At 41.3% G+C, this 19,556-nt stretch overlaps 1 protein-coding gene across 12 annotated transcripts in view; it reads left to right on the plus strand.

Moving 5' to 3' along the window:
• Positions 1-19,556, plus strand: part of TACC2 (transforming acidic coiled-coil containing protein 2) — a 129,821-nt gene that overhangs the window by 88,937 nt on the left and 21,328 nt on the right. For 7 of the 12 annotated variants that reach the window (XM_059852074.1, XM_059852073.1, XM_059852072.1 and 4 more), the window contains 6 exons: positions 1,276-1,445; positions 8,023-9,325; positions 12,472-12,507; positions 13,951-14,011; positions 15,082-15,289; positions 19,041-19,102. In XM_059852074.1, the coding sequence (XP_059708057.1) occupies positions 1,276-1,445; positions 8,023-9,325; positions 12,472-12,507; positions 13,951-14,011; positions 15,082-15,289; positions 19,041-19,102 (1,840 nt within the window). The remainder of the gene's footprint in view (positions 1-1,275; positions 1,446-8,022; positions 9,326-12,471; positions 12,508-13,950; positions 14,012-15,081; positions 15,290-19,040; positions 19,103-19,556) is intronic. The other 5 variants (XM_059852075.1, XM_059852076.1, XM_059852080.1 and 2 more) reach the window with 2 other exon arrangements.

Raw genomic sequence — 19,556 nt, forward strand, 5'->3', positions numbered from 1 at the left:
CTACTTCTCCTGACATGGAGCTGCTTAAAATATTCATGGGTCTCAGGAAACCAGAGTCTTGCAGCTCAGTTGCCTTCTAACTCAAACAGAATGAGAGGAGTCCTTGATTTGGGCTGGCTTGTGGAGTGCTTCTGGGGGATGAAATGGCTTCTCATTTATGGCAACCGAACCACTAGGAAGAGGCAAATCAGTCCTGTCCTTCAGCAAACTGCTGTGTTCAATTTACTTCATTACAGACTAACAGTCCAAAACTGCATCTGACTAACAGAAATGCTTATTGAATGTATACTGAACATATGTTCAGTGCATATTGAACATGACACCATTGTTACTGCATTCCTTGCTCCCAAACAAAGGATGAAATGTTTATCATTTGGGCTCAGTTTAAGTATGATCTATAGTTTCCAGACCTAGGACAGTTTCTTATGGCTGCACACCCCTAAGAGCAAGTGGTGTGTCCTTGAATGGTTTAGATCTTCACTTAATGTTTATGTTACTCATCATTTTGTAGAGTTGCTCCCTTTCAAATTTGTGTTCACTTGAATGACTCCATTTTGGGTGCTGCTGTCTCATTCCTGGGCTGGCACCAACCCATGGTGGTCTCTGTGTTTTTGTGTCCTTGTGAGCACATGGCGCCACAAAAGGATTATTGGTAATACCAGCATTCCATGAATTTTACAGGCTGTCTTCCCTTTTGTCACAAGGTCTGTTTGTAAAGGGCTCTGGTAAAATTCTGCTGAAAATAGAATGTAGTATTTCCATGGGAGGAGGATGCACAGAAGTTGGCTGGTCCTCAGATACCTTCATGTCTGCTCTCTCGCCCCTGAGGACACACAAAGAAATTTGGTGTTGTTTTAGATGTTTGGGGGATTTTTATGGAGCTAGAAAGTTCTCTTCAGAAGAGTCTTTATATATATATATATATATTTTAGTTAATTTAAGTGTGTTTGTGCAAAGGAGTAGCACAGGGGTATTGGTCTGTGTGGCTGAGCCACCCTCACACAGTGAAGCAGGCTTTCCAGGATGGATTCATTTCCAAGTGTGTGTTCACTTCTGTAACACAAATGACATAAATCCTTGTCTAGGGAGAAAACCACAGCCATGACATCCTGCTCTGGAAGCCATACTGGAATGTCAGATCTCCTTTGGGAAACACAGAGGTAGCCTGAGAGCTGAGGTCTGTGCCACCAGCTCAGGAAGCCCGGTGCTTCCAAGCCTGACCTGCAAACATGAATTCTCATTGTGCTCACCAGTCTTTGCTTTGATTTTCCCCAGGAGCTCTGACTCTGAAGAAGCATTTGAGACCCCAGAGTCCACTACACCTGTCAAGGCACCACCTTCACCTCCACAGCCTCCCCCTGAAGCAGCAGCAGCAGCAGCAGCAGCAGTTGTTGCAGACGTAGCAGAGCAAGAAATAAAACCTCAGCTGCCCGTGGAAGATGCAGGTAATGAGTGGGACACGTTACTGGGGGAGGTGGATATGCAGGGAGCTGTTTCTCTGAGCACTGGCAAGGAATTAATGCTAATAAATTGGCTTCTGGAATATTAGTTAATTACCCATGCAGAGAGGAAAAAACCCTGTTGCTTCCTGGAATAAAGTAATGGAGAATCTGTCCATAACATTTGAAAAATATTAAAGAAAAGAGGAGCTCTCTAGTCTTCCTTTTGAACCAAGCTTCTTTTTCTAGGATCTTTACAGAGTCAGATGAGTAGAAAAAAGAGATGTGGGTTGCAGATGCAGGTACCTGTGTGAGCACTGTTAAATATGACAATTAACAAAATGCCATTTTCAAAAATGTTACTGAAACAGGAGGTGGTGGGAAAGACCTTTAGAACAACAGAAACACTGATTTTATAGCAGGAACACAGGGCTATGTATGTATGTATGGTATTCATATGTGAAAATCAGTACATACTGGGAAAATAAAATCTTTAAAAAGGGAGAAATGTGTTTAAAACCCAAAGAAATTCTTTCCCCCAAAAAGTGTTCTTTGTTCTCCAGATTGAGTAATGGAATATGAGGGAGTAGAAAGCATGCTATTAGCCCAAAATAGCTTTGTTTGGGCTGTCGGATGACAGCTCAACAGCTTGAGACTGAATTTCCCCATGATGGTTTTTTCCATCTGAAAGTCAAGTCATCTTGCTCACCTAACTAAATTGTATGTAGATAATATTTCTCCCAGCAGTCTAAAGCTCACTTGTATTGTGTTTGAAATGAGTTGTAGCATCCCACCAAAGGTCTCAAGCCACCTACAGCATTTCTGGGAGTTACTCATTAAGCAGTGCTGTTTAGGATCTTGATTTATGATAGATTTTTAAGAAGCTTAAAGGATTTTCTACAAACTGATTTCACAAAATAAAAGTAAGTACTGAGGCACCCTGATGCTTTTTCCTTTCTGCTGTGAGAGTTCCCTCATCATTGTAGCAAAAGTCACTCATTCTGCATCTTTTTTACTTTTTTTGAATCTTTCGCAATCCAATTTCCAAAGTGCTCAGAAAACAAAAAATAAAACCAAAAATAAGTACTCAGGAAACAAAGGAACACACATGCTGAACAGGGTTGGAATGTGCTTTTAATTACTGCAGTAGATTATCTTCAAGCCCTTGGTTACACATGTGCTTCCCTGGCACATGTGATTCTTGTCTCCTTCCATCCCAGTTCCCCCCCTCCTTTTTTTTCAGATCTTTCTGAAGAAAAGTGGGAAATTGAATGTAGCTATTCACAGCCAGTGTGAACTTTATTGGAGGCCATTGGATGGCAGAGGGGAAACCACTTCATTTGCAAATCAGATTGTCCATGGGAGGCAAGTTACAGCAAAATGACAGAGATCTGTTCAGTGATCCAAAATGATGCAGAACACAGTTATACAACAGGGGAATTTATTGGAGGGGAAGAAGATGCGTAATGCAGAAAAAATCCAAATGTAGGAGGGCAACACAAAGCATTCATTTGTTTTGGAAAGCTTTAGAAGAAATAAATAATAGTAAGACTATAGTTTAGGTGTTTAGAAATGAGAAAAGTTAAACATTTTGTACTGTATAAACCACTCAAGTGTCTTGTAGTTTATTTATTTCATAAGCTATGCACGTGGCTGCACACAAAGAGAATTGTAGTCCCTTCCTCAGGGCTCAGGGGCATTGAAGCAGAGTTTCTGGATGGCACCATACAGCTAAAAAAACAGGTTTCACTAGAGGAGGAGTGAGGAATATGGGCAGCTGGAGAGCCTGGCACAGGCACAGGGTGAGGCAGCAGTGTCCTGCTGGGCTCCTGGTTCAGCAGCCACATGGCTTTGTCTTCACATGGGATGGGTGACAGAGCATGTTTGGGTGGAGGGAGGGAGCACAGTAAGTGTTTAAAGGATTCTTTCATCTATAGCTGACAATAATTACTTATGCAGATGGCTGCAGTTGTGTTGCATGATATCATTAGCACAGCAGCTGGACCCCACTGCTGGAAAGGCAAGAGGAGAGGTTTTAATTAGGTTGACTTCAGTGGTCGTTTAGTAAATATGATGAAAGTGAACTAAGCTGGACGGGTGCTGGGTTTGTGCCAGCTCCTGGTGGGGTAAAACCTGCTGCATGGCTCTCATCCATCAGCAGCAGAGCAGAGGAGGGGAGTCAGTCTGAGGGCAAGTCTGGAGGGGAAGAGGAGCAACAGAGCAAGTATGGAAACTACCCCTGAGCCCCAGGAATTGCCACCAGTGGGCCCTTCCATTCCTCCCTAAATAATTCTGGGAAACATGGATTATGATCTTGAGGCAAATTGGAGTGTTTGAGGTTGCAGTTATTATTGTCATTATTTTAAATTATTGTTACTTGTCTCCTCAGCTTCCCGTAACAGTGTCCTCTTGTCCCTTGTTCAGTCCATCTGAGCACCAGAATGTCCCCCAAGCCCATTCTCCCAAATGCTCTGGTTTTGGCCAGGAATTCCTGCTTAGGAACTTTCTGTCACCCCCACTGCCTTCCCCAGATGATTACTGAATTCACATTGTAGTCACAGGGGAGAGTCAGGGCTGGAGTCTTCTGTGTGCATTACAGCCCAACAATCAGGACGTGGGGCACCAATATTTGAGTCATTCTGGTGCCAGGGAAATTCAAGGTCAGGCTTTCCAACAGAGACATTATGGTCCAGACAAAAACAAACTAAATTTTTGGTATGGACAGCATTCTTCTTCAGTGTTTTTCCTCTTGAAGCCTGATATGGAAAATTTGCAAAGAAAGTTTTATATACAATGTTAGAATACATCTTAGAATAAATGACAAAAGTATTTTTACAGAACTTTAAACAAGTGGTACTAATTGATTTCCTGGCATCAGAGAGTTTCCATAACAAGAAGGGACTTGAAATAAACCGTGTTTCAAAATTTCTAGTGTAAGGCAATTCCAATTCCTATATGCTTTTGGCATTTTTTCCTTATAACATAGTAACTGGGTGCTTGTTGTATTCATTTTTCCAGAGGTTTGCCTTTGTTTGCTTTTTCTCTAGAAAACAGAACTGATATTCAATTTCTTCTGTATTTGCTTATTACATCTGTTTCAATGTTATTGCTAAACCTTTCAGAAGAGTGTTTCATTTTGTTTCCAGCTCAGCAGTCTCAAGGCCTATTTTCGGTTTATTGGGGTTCCCTCTGCTTTAGAGATGCTTCAGCAAAGTAGCCCCTTGCCTTGGCTGCTTCTGTAAAAAAAGCAACAGAAATTTGTTTTGTTTATTAATGCACACAGTGTTAAAATATTTTATTCATGTTCTCAGGCACAAGGTGGGGTTCTTGGGTCTATCCTGTGCAGGGCCAGGAGTTGGACTTCAGTGATCTATGTATGTGGGTCCCTTCCAACTCAGGATACTCTGTGATTCTGTGACTTCCTATCAGCTTCTGGTTCTTCCATAGCAGGTGCCAGGGGAAAATGCCAAGTGTTAAATATGCCAGGTAACTCTCATATTTAGGTCTCATCATCTGGATACAAGAAGTCTGAGTTTTATGTTGTTGAGTTTGGGTTTGGGAGTTTTTTTCTTTAGTTGATCCAGTAAAAATCTGGCTGAAATCAGAGGAATTTCCCAGTGGAAGGAGGAGAACTTGGACCTTCTTTTTTAATTATTGAAATTGGGGGTTTGAGGAGCTTGCCTGGTTTTTTTATTGCAGTGTAAATTCCCCAGCTATCCTCCATCTTCTTGGAGTGCTTTATAAAACTTAATATTTTCTTGTGGGCAGCTCTTACCACTGTGAATTGTGGGTGACTCAGTACCAATAAAAGGCATAAACCTGATTTAAAATGTTGTGCTGGTCTCTATCTAGGGCAAGTAAATCCTGCCTTAAATCCCATAGCTGGTGTCATAGTATGTTCCTTTGTGCTCAAACTGCATTTTAATAAAATACTGTGGTGATACTGATTGGCTTAATTTTGTGTTGTAAAAGGACAAATGTCTCTGCTCTCTGAATAGGCTGTTAATGTCAGGAAAGTATGGTCTTCATGACTGTGTAGTAATAAAGCCTTGAGTACCATTTATACCTCCTGCCCCAGCAATTCTGCTGCTACCAGGAGCCAGCCAGTCCTGTCGTAAAGCCCGAAGAGGCTGACAGCAGCATTTCTCTTCTGCCAAGAGCTGTTTGCTGAGACAGTTTCACATCTTGTTTCATAAAGAAACAATAAAAATATCGAGCAGCGCTCTGCAGAAATCTGTACTCTTGAGTGGAAAGGATTTGATGAGGAGGAAGTCATGAAATAAGCAGTTAAAGAAGATGAAAGCCTTGCACTGTGTGGAGCACACAAAATTGAAATGCTGCTTTGTTGGGAGTAGCTGCAAAGCCTTGCACACTCCCTTTGCATGGTGCTTCCCAAACCTCAGCCTCTTATTTACAGTCCAAGTCCTGCAGGGCAATAGTTTATTTTATTTTATTTTATTTTACTTTGTTTTAGTGCATGTTTATAACTGTTTTGCATAAGGGCCTCGATGCTGTTGAGGGTTTTGACATAGGCAGGAATGAAAACAGTGCATAGCTGCAGATGACTCCTTGTTGAGATCCCACTTTGATTTCATGCTGACCTACATTTGTACTCCACTGGCATCCCAGTGTTTATTGTGATGTATTCCCCTGAAGTGCCTTCCAGTCTCCTTTCAGGGTGAAAGGGACAGATTAGGCTAATGCTGGAGGTCTGTGTCACTCTCTGAGTGCCCTTTACAGGAGTCCCATCAGTGTCACCAAGTGATGAGTGTGTGAAGTGAGCACCAGCCTAATTAATGACCTCTCAGCCAGGCTGAAACCAAGCCCAAACCAGTGGGGATTAAGGAGAAAAATAAACTGTTCCAAAGTACTGCCGTGCTATTAGCATTCATTTAGCAGAAAAAATACATTAGAATATTATTTTAATTGATGTATCCTAGTGAACTTCCACAGTCTTAAAAGAGAAACTGCGAAGCTGTCATCCCTTTGACAGTCTTTGGAAGTACATGGTGCCACTTTGGGAAATGTGTCCAATTCCCTTAAATCCTTTTCTGTGCTCTTCACCCATAAATAATAATCCTTGCAGACACAGAATTTCTTCTGAAACAAAGGAATTTTTTTTTTCCCTTTTCTTAATCCGTTCATAGTGTCTCACTAAAATAATCATTGATTGTCTGTATGGCTTTTATGAACAGTGTTAATGAATGTAGCAAGGCAAAATGAGAGTTTTTCTGCAAAACATGTCAGGATTGGAATGAAAAGGATGAGCAGAAATGTCTCTGAAATCGTTTAGAGCTGAGCAAAACACTCATTTTTGTTTGACTGTTTTTCTTTATAATTGCATAATTAAAAAAAGATGACAATGTGAAGAAGGCTGTGTTGCTTCAACAGAAACACGGGGGCATTTTGCTCCTCTGTGAGAGCTGTGAGCAGCTGGCTCAGCCCAGCCTGACCTGGGAGCTGGAGAGAGCTGTCCCAGGTCTGGGGTACCCCACAGGGACACACAGGGACAGAGCTGGCCCTGGTTCATTCAGGTCATAGTAGTACAGTCACAGCAGGAGCAAAACATATGCAGGATTTGTAAAACATTTGCATAATCAACTTAATGAGCTGGAAGGCAGCAAGGACCATCAACTTCATGCTTTTCTACCTCTCTATTTTCTGATTTTTTGTTATGCACTCCTTTTCTACTTTGTCCAATAGTTGTTTTATCCCAAGAGAAGAGACTTCAATAAATCATTTTAGGATTCTATTCAATAAGAGAACCTTTAATTGCAGTGGAAAGCTGCTTGGATTAAGAGTTTCAACATAAATCTCTCTAGAAAATTTTCTTATCATCAAGAAGAAAACACTTGGATGAACTTTGTTTAAATAATCAGTAGGGAGCTTCTAGCTTTTTAAAGGAAAATTTTTCAACTTAGAATATTTGTGGAGTTCTCTAAATGACTTTTTTTTCTTTTTCCTTTCCCAGAATTTATTTCATATCAAGTTCTCAATTATTCATGTCTTATTATAAACTTGTAATTATTGACTGTTTGGGGCAGACAGAGGAGCAGCATTGATGGCTTGTGGAGAGGAAGCCATTTTCCTCTGGGTAAATTGGTAAAAATTGCACATGGGAAACAAAATTTAAGGTCAACATGTAGTTACTGAAGCACCAGTCAATTTACAGGAGATTTACTTCATAAGAGCTCTGACACAATTGTGTGAGCTCTTTATAGTAGTAGAAAATGGGAGTAAAAAAGTGCTTTATGTGCAGTTTTTCTGGTATTGGCAATATTTAGCATATTATGGTAATATTCATCTCTGTAAGTGGTAGTTTAGAAGAGGTGCTTTAGAGGCTATTGCAAATACATGTTTTTTCTTTTTGTGAAACTTGCCTTGAATCCTGTTCTGGGGATAACAGATCTATTTTTTCCCTAATCTGGTTCATATATTGGAAGAGTCACTTCGGTTTGCTTAGTCAATTAGTATGATTTTAATGCCTTTTACTTGTAGTAATATTAGATTATAATAAAACCTCCTAAGCCCCAGTTCTGAAGCAGTGTTTGAAGTGCACTGAGTTTTCTGTTTGCTCCCACAGGGCTGTGTTCAGAAGCTGAACCCGTAACGGATGTGTCACACAGCGAACCAGTTCAGGAGAGCCCCTTCCGTCCCCCCTGCCATTCTTTCTCCACTGTCTTCGACGAGGACAAGCCCATAGCCAGCAGTGGAACCTACAACTTGGATTTTGATAACATTGAGCTGGTCGATTCTCTCCATGCCTTAGGACCGAGCTCTGCAGAGCCCAAGAATCGTGACCCCAAAGCAAATGTCCGGAGGAAATCCACGGATTCGGTCCCAGTGTCCAAATCCACGTTGTCTCGCTCTCTCAGCCTGCAGGCCAGTGATTTTGATGGAGCATCTTACCTTGGCAACAGTGAGACATTAGCACCGTCATCAGATGTGTATGGTACTGGTTCCAGCAGCGCTTCCAGTACCCTCAAGAGAACAAAAAAGCCCAGACCAGCTTCCTTAAAAAAGAAGCAGTCAGCCAAAAAACCTCTGGATGCTCCACTGGTGAAGGAGACCCCACAAGAACCACCCGAGCTTGGCCAAGCAGCTTGTGAGGACAAAGCACCTGAGGTGAAGGCTGACTCAGCAAAGCCCGAATGTACTGAACCTTCCAAAATCTCTGCTGAGAAAGAGGAGGCCCCGCCCGTGCCTGAAGGATCCGAGCCTTCGGATCCCGAGCGTTTCGAAGGGATTAGCGCGTTTAGCTCCGGAGGCAGCAAGGTGCAGAACTCTCCCCCTGGCAGCAGGAAAACGCTGCCTCTAACAACGGCCCCCGAGGCTGTGGAGGTGACTCCACCGGACACTGGGGGACAGGAGGACCCTCCCATCAAAGCAGTGAGGCTGGAGTTTGATTATTCTGAGGAGAAAGGGGGGAGTGAAGACCAGCAGGAGAGCGCTCCTCCTCCCAAAAAAGCAGGGAAGAAGCCTGGTGCTAAAATGCCGCTGCGGAGGCCAAAGACTAAAAAAGCTGTGGAGAAGCTTGACAATGCTCCGACCACCCCGACCAAGTCGCCCGCTGATCCAAACGAAATCCCCATCACAAAAGGCTCTTACACTTTTGATATCGACAAGTGGGACGATCCCAATTTTAACCCCTTCTCATCCAGTACAAAAATGCAGGAATCTCCCAAACTGCCTCAACAAACGTACAGCTTTGAGCCGGACATGTGTGAGGACTCCATTGACCCTTTCAAGTCTTCTTCTAAGATTGCCAGCTCGCCTTCCAAATCTCCAGCTTCCTTTGAGATACCAGCCAGTGCCAACGAAACGAACGGGACGGAAGGAGACAGCCTGAACAAACCTGCCAAGAAGAAGAAGACGCCACTAAAAACGTAAGTTAACGGGCAGAGACGTTTCTAGAATAGAAGCAGCACATCCCTTAGCACAGTTACACAGGGTTTATAGCTGAATAGAGGGAGGGAGGTGACTTTGGGTGTTGGTGGCCACAATTGGAGTCATGCTGAGCTGTTCCTGCTCTCAACCTGTTTCCTCAATAATTTGAAATTTCCAGAACTACCAAACCACATTAGGCAACTGCATTTTTCAAGTCTTTGGGCTCAGCGTAGTTCTGAACCTGGTTAAATTTTATCAGTTATATACCAAATTTTATCGGTTACATACCCAATTTTATCAGTTATGTACCCAGTTTTATCAGTTACATACACAATTTTGTCAGTTATATACCCAATTTTATCAGTTACATACCCAATTTTATCAGTTATGTACCCAGTTTTCTGTGACCTCATTCTGGGAAGTTGATGCTGTTTAAGATGATCAAACTAATCGCACCAGCACAACTATTTTATGAATCATTGTTTTTGAGCGTGGGATGTGAAATAGCGACAGTGAAAGGCAGTGACAATCTCATATTGCAAACAGCAGGAAGATGGTTTCATCCAGTAACTTATGGTATTTAAAAGAAAATAACCTTGAACAGAAGAGTGCCGTATGGAAATACATTTTTATATATTTTTTAATATATATATATACATTACTAAGAAATGTCAAAAAATTCCTTTTTATGAAAGAGTTTACAATTGTGCAGAAAGTTTAAAATATCCAAAACTACTATATGTTAGGGAAATATCCAGCTTTTAGGCATGGATGACAAATTCCAGGATAAATTTTCTATGTTGCTGTTGTTAGATATTTGGTTAAAAACCTCTATGGCCGGTTGCTGATTTGCATGTTGCTTTATCTGTTCAGATATAGTTATTTTAAGTTAGTGACCACTAAGTGTTGCATATATCTGAAATTGATCTCTTGTGTGTATATCTGTTAGAAAGTATCTCAATTCATGTTCCTTTATGGTTTAAATATTCCAGCTGACTAACAGAAATGGGAGCAAATTTTTTAAATGCCAATTTAAGATAAGGGGATAACATGGTTAATGTAAAGCAGTACAAAAGCTGATCTCCTGTACAGGGTGAGATGGAGATTATTCAGATTTTTTGAATAGCCTCCTGCCTCCTAAGCTTCTAAATCAAGTCCCTTGTCAGATTTGAGGAAGCTTGTGCCTTTATTTTCTTTCTAGGGGTGTTTCTGACTTATTGATAGTTTAGTTTTGTAGTTGAGTTGTTTTCTTTGGGAGAGAAGCCTGTTTTTTCTGGTGTTGCTATTTCATGAGATTTACCTGAAACTTAGCGGTAAATGACATTTTTCCAAGCCTGCAGTCCAAACTGATTTGGTCCAAACCAAGAAGATTTAAAAGTCTGACAACAAGAGAAGAACAATTTGAATCTTATTGGGGATGTGCAGAGGGGAATTTTAATATCACCAGATCTTGAAGTTTTTGCAGCCAGCCAGAGTCTCCTTGTGTCTTCCAGTAGCTGGAGTTGACAGACCCCCAGAGTGGGCCTCTTGGGTTCTCCCATCTGCTTTGAATACTGGAAAGAATTCCACATTTATTAATTTAGGGGGAAAATGAGTTTACAGAGAGTTTGCTAAGCCATATTTGTCCTTGAGAAAAGCCATCACAGGAAAATTCTGTCTTGGAATCACAAAGTTCAGTGCTGGTCTTTATCAGGGTGGGGAGGTGAAGCTCCCCCAGGTCAAGGCTCACAAGTTCTTGGGTCAGGAGTGCTGCAGGAATTCCCAGCCCGTGCTTGGCACTGCTTTCACTGGATTGTGTTGTGTGTTGCTCACTGCAGCCTTGTAACCTACTTTTGCAAGTGGTGGTGTTTTTTTACAAAGATGAGACTGAATATTAATAAACCCTTGCAGCCTGCAGCTGTGGTACTTTCTAGAAGAAAATTACCTTCAGGCTTGAGAGGGGATGCCAGGGTAGGCAGTGGCAGGAGGTTGTATTAGCCCTGCTGAGGGGTGCAGAAATCAAACCCTGTTTGAAAATTAGTTCCTCATGTGAAAAGGCAGTGAGTTCTAGATTAGAGGTGAAGAAGCCAGGCATGAGTTTAAGCCTTTGCTGAGCTTGAACTGCTTTGAATCAGAGCCATGTGCTCAGTCTAACATGTGTTAAATCGATAAAAATAAGCCATTTTTGTTCTTGAATGAAACTGCAAGAATTTAAGCATTGACCTCCCTGTGAAAAGATGAGGCTTCTCCAAGAGATGTGAGCTTGACACTGCTCCCTGCTCATCTCCCCTAGTGCTGGGTGCTTGGAGAGAATCCCACTGCTCAGGTGATGCTGAGCAAAGAGCAGCTGATGCCTCCCCAGAGCCAGCTCACAGTGATGAGTAAAAATAAGTGGTTTCCAGAGGTATTGCTTGTGCAGGCATTGCTCTGGAAGCCCTTGGATGGCTGGAGGCTGTTTGGAAATGGAAGGTGCCAGCTGTCACGAGCGTTGCACGTGAGGAGAGATGAGCAGCAGCTGCCAAGCTTATAACTAAATGAAAACTTTTCTTAGTCTAAGCTGTTTGGCAGGGTTTGGTTCTGCTTTGGGGGTAACCAGTTTGTTCTGTTAGAACACTAGGTTAGGTTTTGGAGAGAGCCAAACCAGCTGAGATTTAAAGAAATGTCATTTTAAAGAAATGTCCTGACCTGGGTAAATGGTTTGAAATGGTCAAGTAGCTTTTTCTGTGCTGTCACAACACATCAGCAAACATGACAAAACCTGGAATAACTGTGCCCTCTCCTTAAGCTTAGCTGCCATTCAAGAACAGTTTTGCATCTCATATAATAACAAATACTGTGTTCTGGAAAGCAAGCAGGTGGCCTCCATCAGGGAAGGCAAGGACAGTTAGTGTGTTGAGAGGAATTAACTTGAAGGTGTCAGCTTTGAAAAATGTGTTTTGTAAGATGAAAGTATAACATTGAACTAGAAACATTGAAGGACTTGATGATTATTTTTATTTTCTCCATGTGTATTTCAAAATAAAAAGTAGGGGTTAAGATTATACAGGTAGAAAATATGCATGATCAGATTGCCTTAACACATTAACATTAACTTAGTATTTGTAGGTTAATCTTTTTTGTCAGTTCCTTCTGTCTGTCTCTCTTTTCTTTGTCTTATTTGTCTTAGGATGGTAGAAGATGTGATGTCTGTATGTTCTCTGTTGTAAGTAATTCTAAGCTAACAATTCAAATTTCCTCTTTGATTTATGGGCTTTTAATTTTACTTATTTATTTTGCAGCATGATCAGTTATTATTCAGCATGCAGCTTTTATGTTAATGATTTCACTTCACTTGCACATATGAAAGCTATTTTTAGTAAGATGCCTGACTGTGATTGAGTTTGCCTCATTATCTGTTGCCTATCAAAGAAGATCCTATAGAAATTTTGTGTCCTTGAGCTAAAATATGGAAGTTTTATTTCTACCACTGAACAACATTGTACATTCAATTCCTTGTAAATACTGCATAAAATGCTTGTCTTTCTTGAAGAAAAAAGTTATCCTAATTAATTCTGTCATCATAACTGGATAATTAATGGCATTGAATGCGCCAATATTCAGCTGCCCAATTTATTTCCCCTCTGGATGTGGTATTGATTTACCCTCTGCCCACTGAAACCCACCATTAGAGTTTCTGGTGTCAACCTTGCCATCATTGATCAGGGATGAGCTGGTGGGCAGTAATATTTTGCCACTGCATCTCTTTTCAAACATGAAGTCTTTATCAGTGAGTTTGCCAGAGTATTTTTCTCCCTTTTGTAGCTGGTAACATCAGTGGTTTTGAATAACTCTGGCAATGTGCATCAAGAGAACAGACAGATAATTAGTTTATTCTTGGTTAGAAAATATTTTTAGCCAATTGTGAATAAAGGCAACATTCATAATAATACACCATCATGACATAATGTATATTCTTCATTCCTTTTGCTTGATGGAAACCTGTGGGATTTTGGAGGGCTGCAGTGTCCATGCTTCCAGTCTGCACTGTGAGGTGTCAGGGGAACTGGAAGCAGAATTGCCATATTTCTTGTTGTATTTGTTTTTAAAAAGGTCTGTTGTGCCCGTTTGTAATAACACAGCTCATTCAGGCATCTGGGGAACAGCATCTGCCTCAGATGGTTTTATGTAGTTCATCTAAAGCAAACCAGGTTTTTTCTTCCTGGTTTTTGGGGTCATTGGAGCCTAAGTTTATCAGTTTTAATTCTCAGGTGAAGGTGTGGGTTAGACCTAATTTTGTGATGTGAAACTGAAGCAGACAGAAGCTGAATCATTTCCACAGGGCCCTGGAGGGTGCCTGTGGTGGAGCAGAGATTTGAATTGCAGCTGAATTTGAATTGCAGTCTGCTCTGTAAATGTGTCAGGAGCTAGCCTGAAAAATATGGCAATCCTGCTGTTCTCAGCTTTGGAGGGATGGAGGCCTGTTCCAAGTGCATGACAAAATATGTACCCATGGCATGGTTCTCTGTGGTGCTGCTTCCTAATGGATGGGATTTTAATGCAGAAGGGCTTACAGAGGTTGCATTGTCTGTGGCTGTCTCTTGCTAAGTGTGAAATGACCTGATTCTTGCTGCTGTTACCATATTAACAGTTTGAACTTTATTTTCAGTGATACATTTAGGGTGAAAAAATCACCAAAAAGATCCCCACTATCAGATCCTCCTTCTCAGGTAAAGTGCTGCCTTATTTTGATGCATGTAATTTGTGTCCTTGAAGGAGTAAAAAGAAGGAAATTTTATTAATTTAATTGGAATTGTATATTTAATAACAGAAGACATTTTTGTTGTAGACTTGTACTTTCAATAATAGAGGAGATTTTTGTAAAGAACATGCATATGTCCAAGTATAGCACACTGGCCTATTACCATAAAGCATTAACCTTTTGTCCTCTGAAAGTGTGTATGCAATATATAGTAGTTCTAGTATTTTCTCTGGGAATTCCAGCTGGAGTATTAGCTAATGTACTTTGGAAAGCCCTGTGTTAAGATGGAGCAAGGATATGAGTAAATATCTTCAGTCAGTTGTCTGAAAAACAAGACTATCACTATCCACCCTGGAATTTTTAGATTAGGAAGTAAGAAACTAAATGCACCAAATGGGTGGGTTGGAAGGGAAATAGAAATAAACCAAGTGGGCTGATCTACCAGGAGCATGTGCTTGGATAGTTTGATTCCATGTTGTAAACTGCTGGCAGGTGGTTTTCTTGGAAGAGAAGTTGACAAAAGCTGCTCTTCCACAAAGGCCTGACTGCTTTGATGTGGCACAGCTCCTTCCATGCTGCTGTTCCTCTTCCTGTTACCCATCCTGCCCTTTTATTTGTGCTGCTTGACAGCGTAGAAGTGAAGAAAGAGGAAAGGGTTCATGACCTCATGGCCCTACAAGGGTTTGCTCCTATGAGGGAAGCCTGAAAAGTCAGTTTTGGTAGTCAGAGACTTCAGTGGTGGGTGATGTTTGCCACTCGTGTCAAGTGCCTAACAGATTTCAGCAGCTCTGGGTCTCCTTTCTTCCCTGTTATCAAAGCAGCTTTGCAATGCAAGTGTTTATCATCAAAGAGCTTAGTTATACTGGGAAAACTTGCTGCTGGTAGAGCTAGTATTTTCCATTAAGTATTTCATACAGCACTGCAGCAGAGATTATGGAATTAAAGAGATGGCTCTGGCGGTGCAAGGGAATTCAGAGATGGAGCTGTTCCATGTGCTAGTGAAAGATAATGGAATTAACTGGCTCTTGTTTGCTGCAGGATCCCACTCCACTGCCAACTCCAGAAACACCTCCTGTCATCTCCACGGTGGTTCATGCCACGGATGAGGAGAAGCTGGCGTCCTCCGTGACCGGGCAGAAGTGGACCTGCATGACTGTGGACCTGAACACAGACAAGCAGGACTACCCTCAGCCCTCTGACCTGTCCACCTTTGTCAATGAGACCAAGTTCAGCTCTCCCACAGAGGGTACTGCTCCAGTCTGGGGGGTTTGCTGAGAGAGAGGGCTTGGTTTGGCCAGGGATGTTGGCCTGTGCTCTGCTGAATGCAGACTCTTTTTAGGGAACCCTAAAAATGGTGCTCTCTGGACAATTCTGGGGAGCTGAATGTAAGACCCCAACAGTCCAGCCTTGAGTTTTCAGGAAAGAAAAGATGTTTAAAGAGAAATGAGAGGACCCTTCAGAGAAAGGCTTTTGCTTCCTTTGTGTCATTAATTTTTCTTCTCTGTGAGCAGTGTGTTCTCTCGGTGCCTTCATAGGAGAATGGGATTTGATACTGCTCCAGAGTCACTGAACTACTGATTCTGCCTGAGCCCGTTCCTTAACCTGCATGGGAAAAGGTCCCATGTTAAAATTTTGCTCAAATTTTCTGTATTGCAGTAATACCCATACCATGCCAGCTCTCTTCCAGCTTCCTGGGCTCCAAGTGTCTTCATGCATAAAAGTGTCCAGGATATCCCCTCTATAATATAGCTACCATTCATATTTCCAGATAAAATTCCCTTCTAGATCAACTATAAAAGTTTTTTCCTGCAATACTTTCCTCTGAGCAGCTGGGAGCTGAAGCTGGAAGTTTCTGTTTAGAGAACTGTCATTCCAGGTCTGTGAAATTTGGAAGGGACAGAATTAAGAAAATTTGTGTGTGGCCTTCCTTGGGGCTACCGGAGGGAATTCTGCTTTGCAACATCTGCTCCAAAGGCAGATGTTCAGCTTTGTGGGTGGGAAGCATGTTTGAGTTTAACTTGGCTTTAACTTTTTCTTCTTGATTAGAATTCATTTTTTCCCCCCCAGCCTTTCAGTCCTTGTCCCAATCTACCATTAAATCTACTTTCTGCCATTTTAGGCTGGGTCTAAATTTATGCCTGATTAAAAACTTTTAGGTCAAGGTGTTTGACATCAAAAAGCAACAACAGTCACAGTGCTTTTGTTGATATGCACATGCTTGTGTGCCCTGGGCTTTTCTGAAATCTGTGGAGTATTCTAAACAGATCAGTATTTCAGTCTGGATTAATTCATTTATCTTTTTTGTCAAATCATAAATTTTAGACATTGGCTTCCCTCTATTTGTATTTAAAAAATAATTTAAAAACACTTTTTAGAAAATAAGCCCCCCTAAATCTGGGAAGATGGAAACTATGTGAAAGAAAATGGAACAAAAGAATAGTGAGAGATACTCTGAAACAATCATTGAGGCTTTCAAAGTGGGTAGAAGAAAGTGAGCAAAGCTCCTAATTAAATGGTAATTGTCTTGTATCATGTGTGCTGCATGGTACAGTCGGGGTTTCAGATTACACACTCATTATAATCAACAATGCTTCTGCTTTTCATATCTCTTAAAAAATAATAATTTTTTCCCCTTGACAGTCTTGCTCCTGCAGCTTTGAGAAATTTCTGAGTAATTTGAGGGCTGTTTCTCAGTGTAGATATTTTTACCTCTCCCAGACACCCGCATGTTACCCTGTAACCTAACACTGCTTCTGTACAGATACAGCCCAGCTCCTGAGCCAGCCCGTGCATCCAGCCCTTATCTATTTCAGGCACTGCCTGTAGCTGCTGCCATTTTCCTGTTGCACAGACCCGAAATAAGCTGTAATTATTAGCAGAAAATTCTGATGTAATCTTGCAGCTATTTGTAGGAGGAGTTGGAGGACATCACTTAGTAAGTCTGTTGTACGTGTTTGTAAAAGATAATTATCTTGCTTCGTGGGATATCCTGGGCTTTTCTGATTTTGAATGTACAGAGATAATTAGAGCGTAAGATTTTGGAGGGGAGGTGATACCTGAGAGGAGAGGAGAGGAGATAGAGGAATTGTGCTGGAGACTCCTGAGAGCAGTGAGACGAAACAAACTGCGTTTAGCCAGCCGAGTTACTCCTTTTGTTTCTGCCTGGACTATTTCCATCTGTGTCCTGCCTGGTTGGTTTTTTGGGGGTTTTTTTTGTCAGCAGTGTAGTTCAATATGTGTTGTCCCAGCAGTCAGTTTGGATTGGGACTGCAGAGCTGCTGGCAGTGCTGCAGGCAGGTGGAGGATCCCTGTGGCTGTGCCAGCAGAGGACAGTGCCGGAACATCTCTCTGCCCCTGAGGCTGCCTGGACACTCGGGGCTTGCTCTCTGGAGCATAAAGCTGCTCCATAAATGCTCCTGATGCACCTCACTGGGCTGTCAGTGCATAAATGGGATACAGAGAGGCAATTTCTAAACACTTGCTGCTGTTACCTGGCATTTCAGGCTTTCTCCTGCAGTTCAGCTCCTCGTAGAGGGTTTTGAATTCATCCTTCCAGTCTGAGTTTTGCTTTCACTGGGAGGAGAAGTGAATGAGAATGTTGCTGGTATCTGACACCAGGAGGATGTCCATCTTGCCTGGCTCCCTATTACCATTAAAAACATATGGTACTAGGAAATTCAATGTGAGGAGCCTGCTAGGAACTTCAACGTGAGGAGCCAGCTTTCTCTTTACTTACAAGTTTTACTGTGAATATCCCCAACCAGTACTGTGGGTTTGTGGCTCCTCCTCTTCAGTGGTTGTTTGACAAAATACAGAGCTTGCAGAATTACAGTCCTTGTGCAGTGCTTTTTATTGCTAAAAAAAAAAAAAAATCAAGCATTGTAAAATCACATTGAACCCTCTAAAACTTTCTTAATCAACAAATCAGGCTGGAGATTCTCTTCAGAGTTGTTTGTTTTTAAACATCAAACATTTTAATGGTGGTTATCATCTTCTTAATGCAAGCTCTACTTTTCAAAAGCTGCCTAAATCTAGAAGAATTTCAGCACATGATTTTATCATAATGCAAATACTAGTGTGCATTTCCTTCGGATTTATTATAGAGTGGAAATCAAATTATGCAAGTGGTTTATTGAATTAAATCGTGGAGCCAGAACAAAGTACAGCATTTGGACAAATTATTTATGCTTTTAATTTTAAATTAGGTTGTCATTGTAGGATGTTTGCTTTTATTTGAGTGCAGGAAGGTATAATCTCCTTTCCTGTGTTAGATTTGTCTGCTTCTGTATCAACTACTGGGCCACCACGGACTGGGGAGAAATGCTGGTTATTCCCCCCAGTGTAACTGGGAGATTAGAAGCAGAGAAGCAGTGAAGATTTGCATTTTTATTAAATTTTAGACTTAGGGTTCTTTGTAAATCTTCCTGCCTTAGACTCTTTCTCTGAAAACAAAATGTGAGAATAGCCCCATAAGCTGGGCTGTTGCCTCACCCCTGGTTCATGAGCATTCAGGTATTTTAGGTACCTTTTTCTTCAGTGATAGCCCAGTAGTTGTTCTGAATTAAGAGTGTGATAAACATGAAAAAATAGAAATTATTTTTTCTCAACAGCTGTTAAAATATGTTTAAAAGAAAATGGCATCAGCATTGCCATTTATTGAAAAAATGTGTTTTCTGTGATAAGATAACATGATAGGGGAAAGTTGCCTGTACTCTGAAATTACTCTGAGACCTCAATATTCTGGTCCCTGGGGCAAATTAAAAAGCTGAATTTTTTTCTGGCACGTTGATTTGCCTGAAATGTGTCAGGTTCATTGTTGAAAATCAGTGAATATTAACACCTTTTACTTTCTCTCTGTATAATCTCTTTTTAGTATGTCACTGGAAAGTATTGAGCAGAGTGGGAGTGCCCTTGTCAATGAGAAGAGCTCTCATTTACTTCCGAAAAAAATCATGTCATGGCATGTATTAACACTTCTTTTTTTGTTTCTCTTGCAGAATTGGAATATGGCAACTCATATGAAATAGAATATATGGAGAAAATAGGCTCCTCTGTGCCTGTAAGTTCTCATCTCTATTTCTGTTCATTTGCATTCCCCTGCCAGAATATACTGTCCTGGTAATGCCCTCACCAGCCTTTAAATTAATTATAATTATAATGTGCCTGCAGCAGATTTGCAAAACCAGTTCCTTGAAATTGGCATAACTGGGGTAAATGGCCTGTGTTTTGTTGTCCTGTATCCTGTAAAGCTTGTTCCATTTCATGATTTTATTTCTAAGCTAGCATCACAGTAGTTCTTCCTGGAGATTCAAACCAGTCAGTATTTCCAGCAGTGCAGAGTGCAGAGCTGTCTACACCAACTGCTGAACTCTTTAAGAAACTGGGAGTAAAAGTTTGAAGAAGCTGGAGGGAACCAGGAGAGAAACAGAATTAGTGTGAGGTCTGGAATGCAGCACTGTACATTATCACTTTTTTCACCTTCTTTTTAATCATGGATCTGATAGCCTGACTGG

Source organism: Haemorhous mexicanus, chromosome 7 (assembly GCF_027477595.1).
Source record: "Haemorhous mexicanus isolate bHaeMex1 chromosome 7, bHaeMex1.pri, whole genome shotgun sequence".
Taxonomy (NCBI): Eukaryota; Metazoa; Chordata; class Aves; order Passeriformes; family Fringillidae; genus Haemorhous; species Haemorhous mexicanus.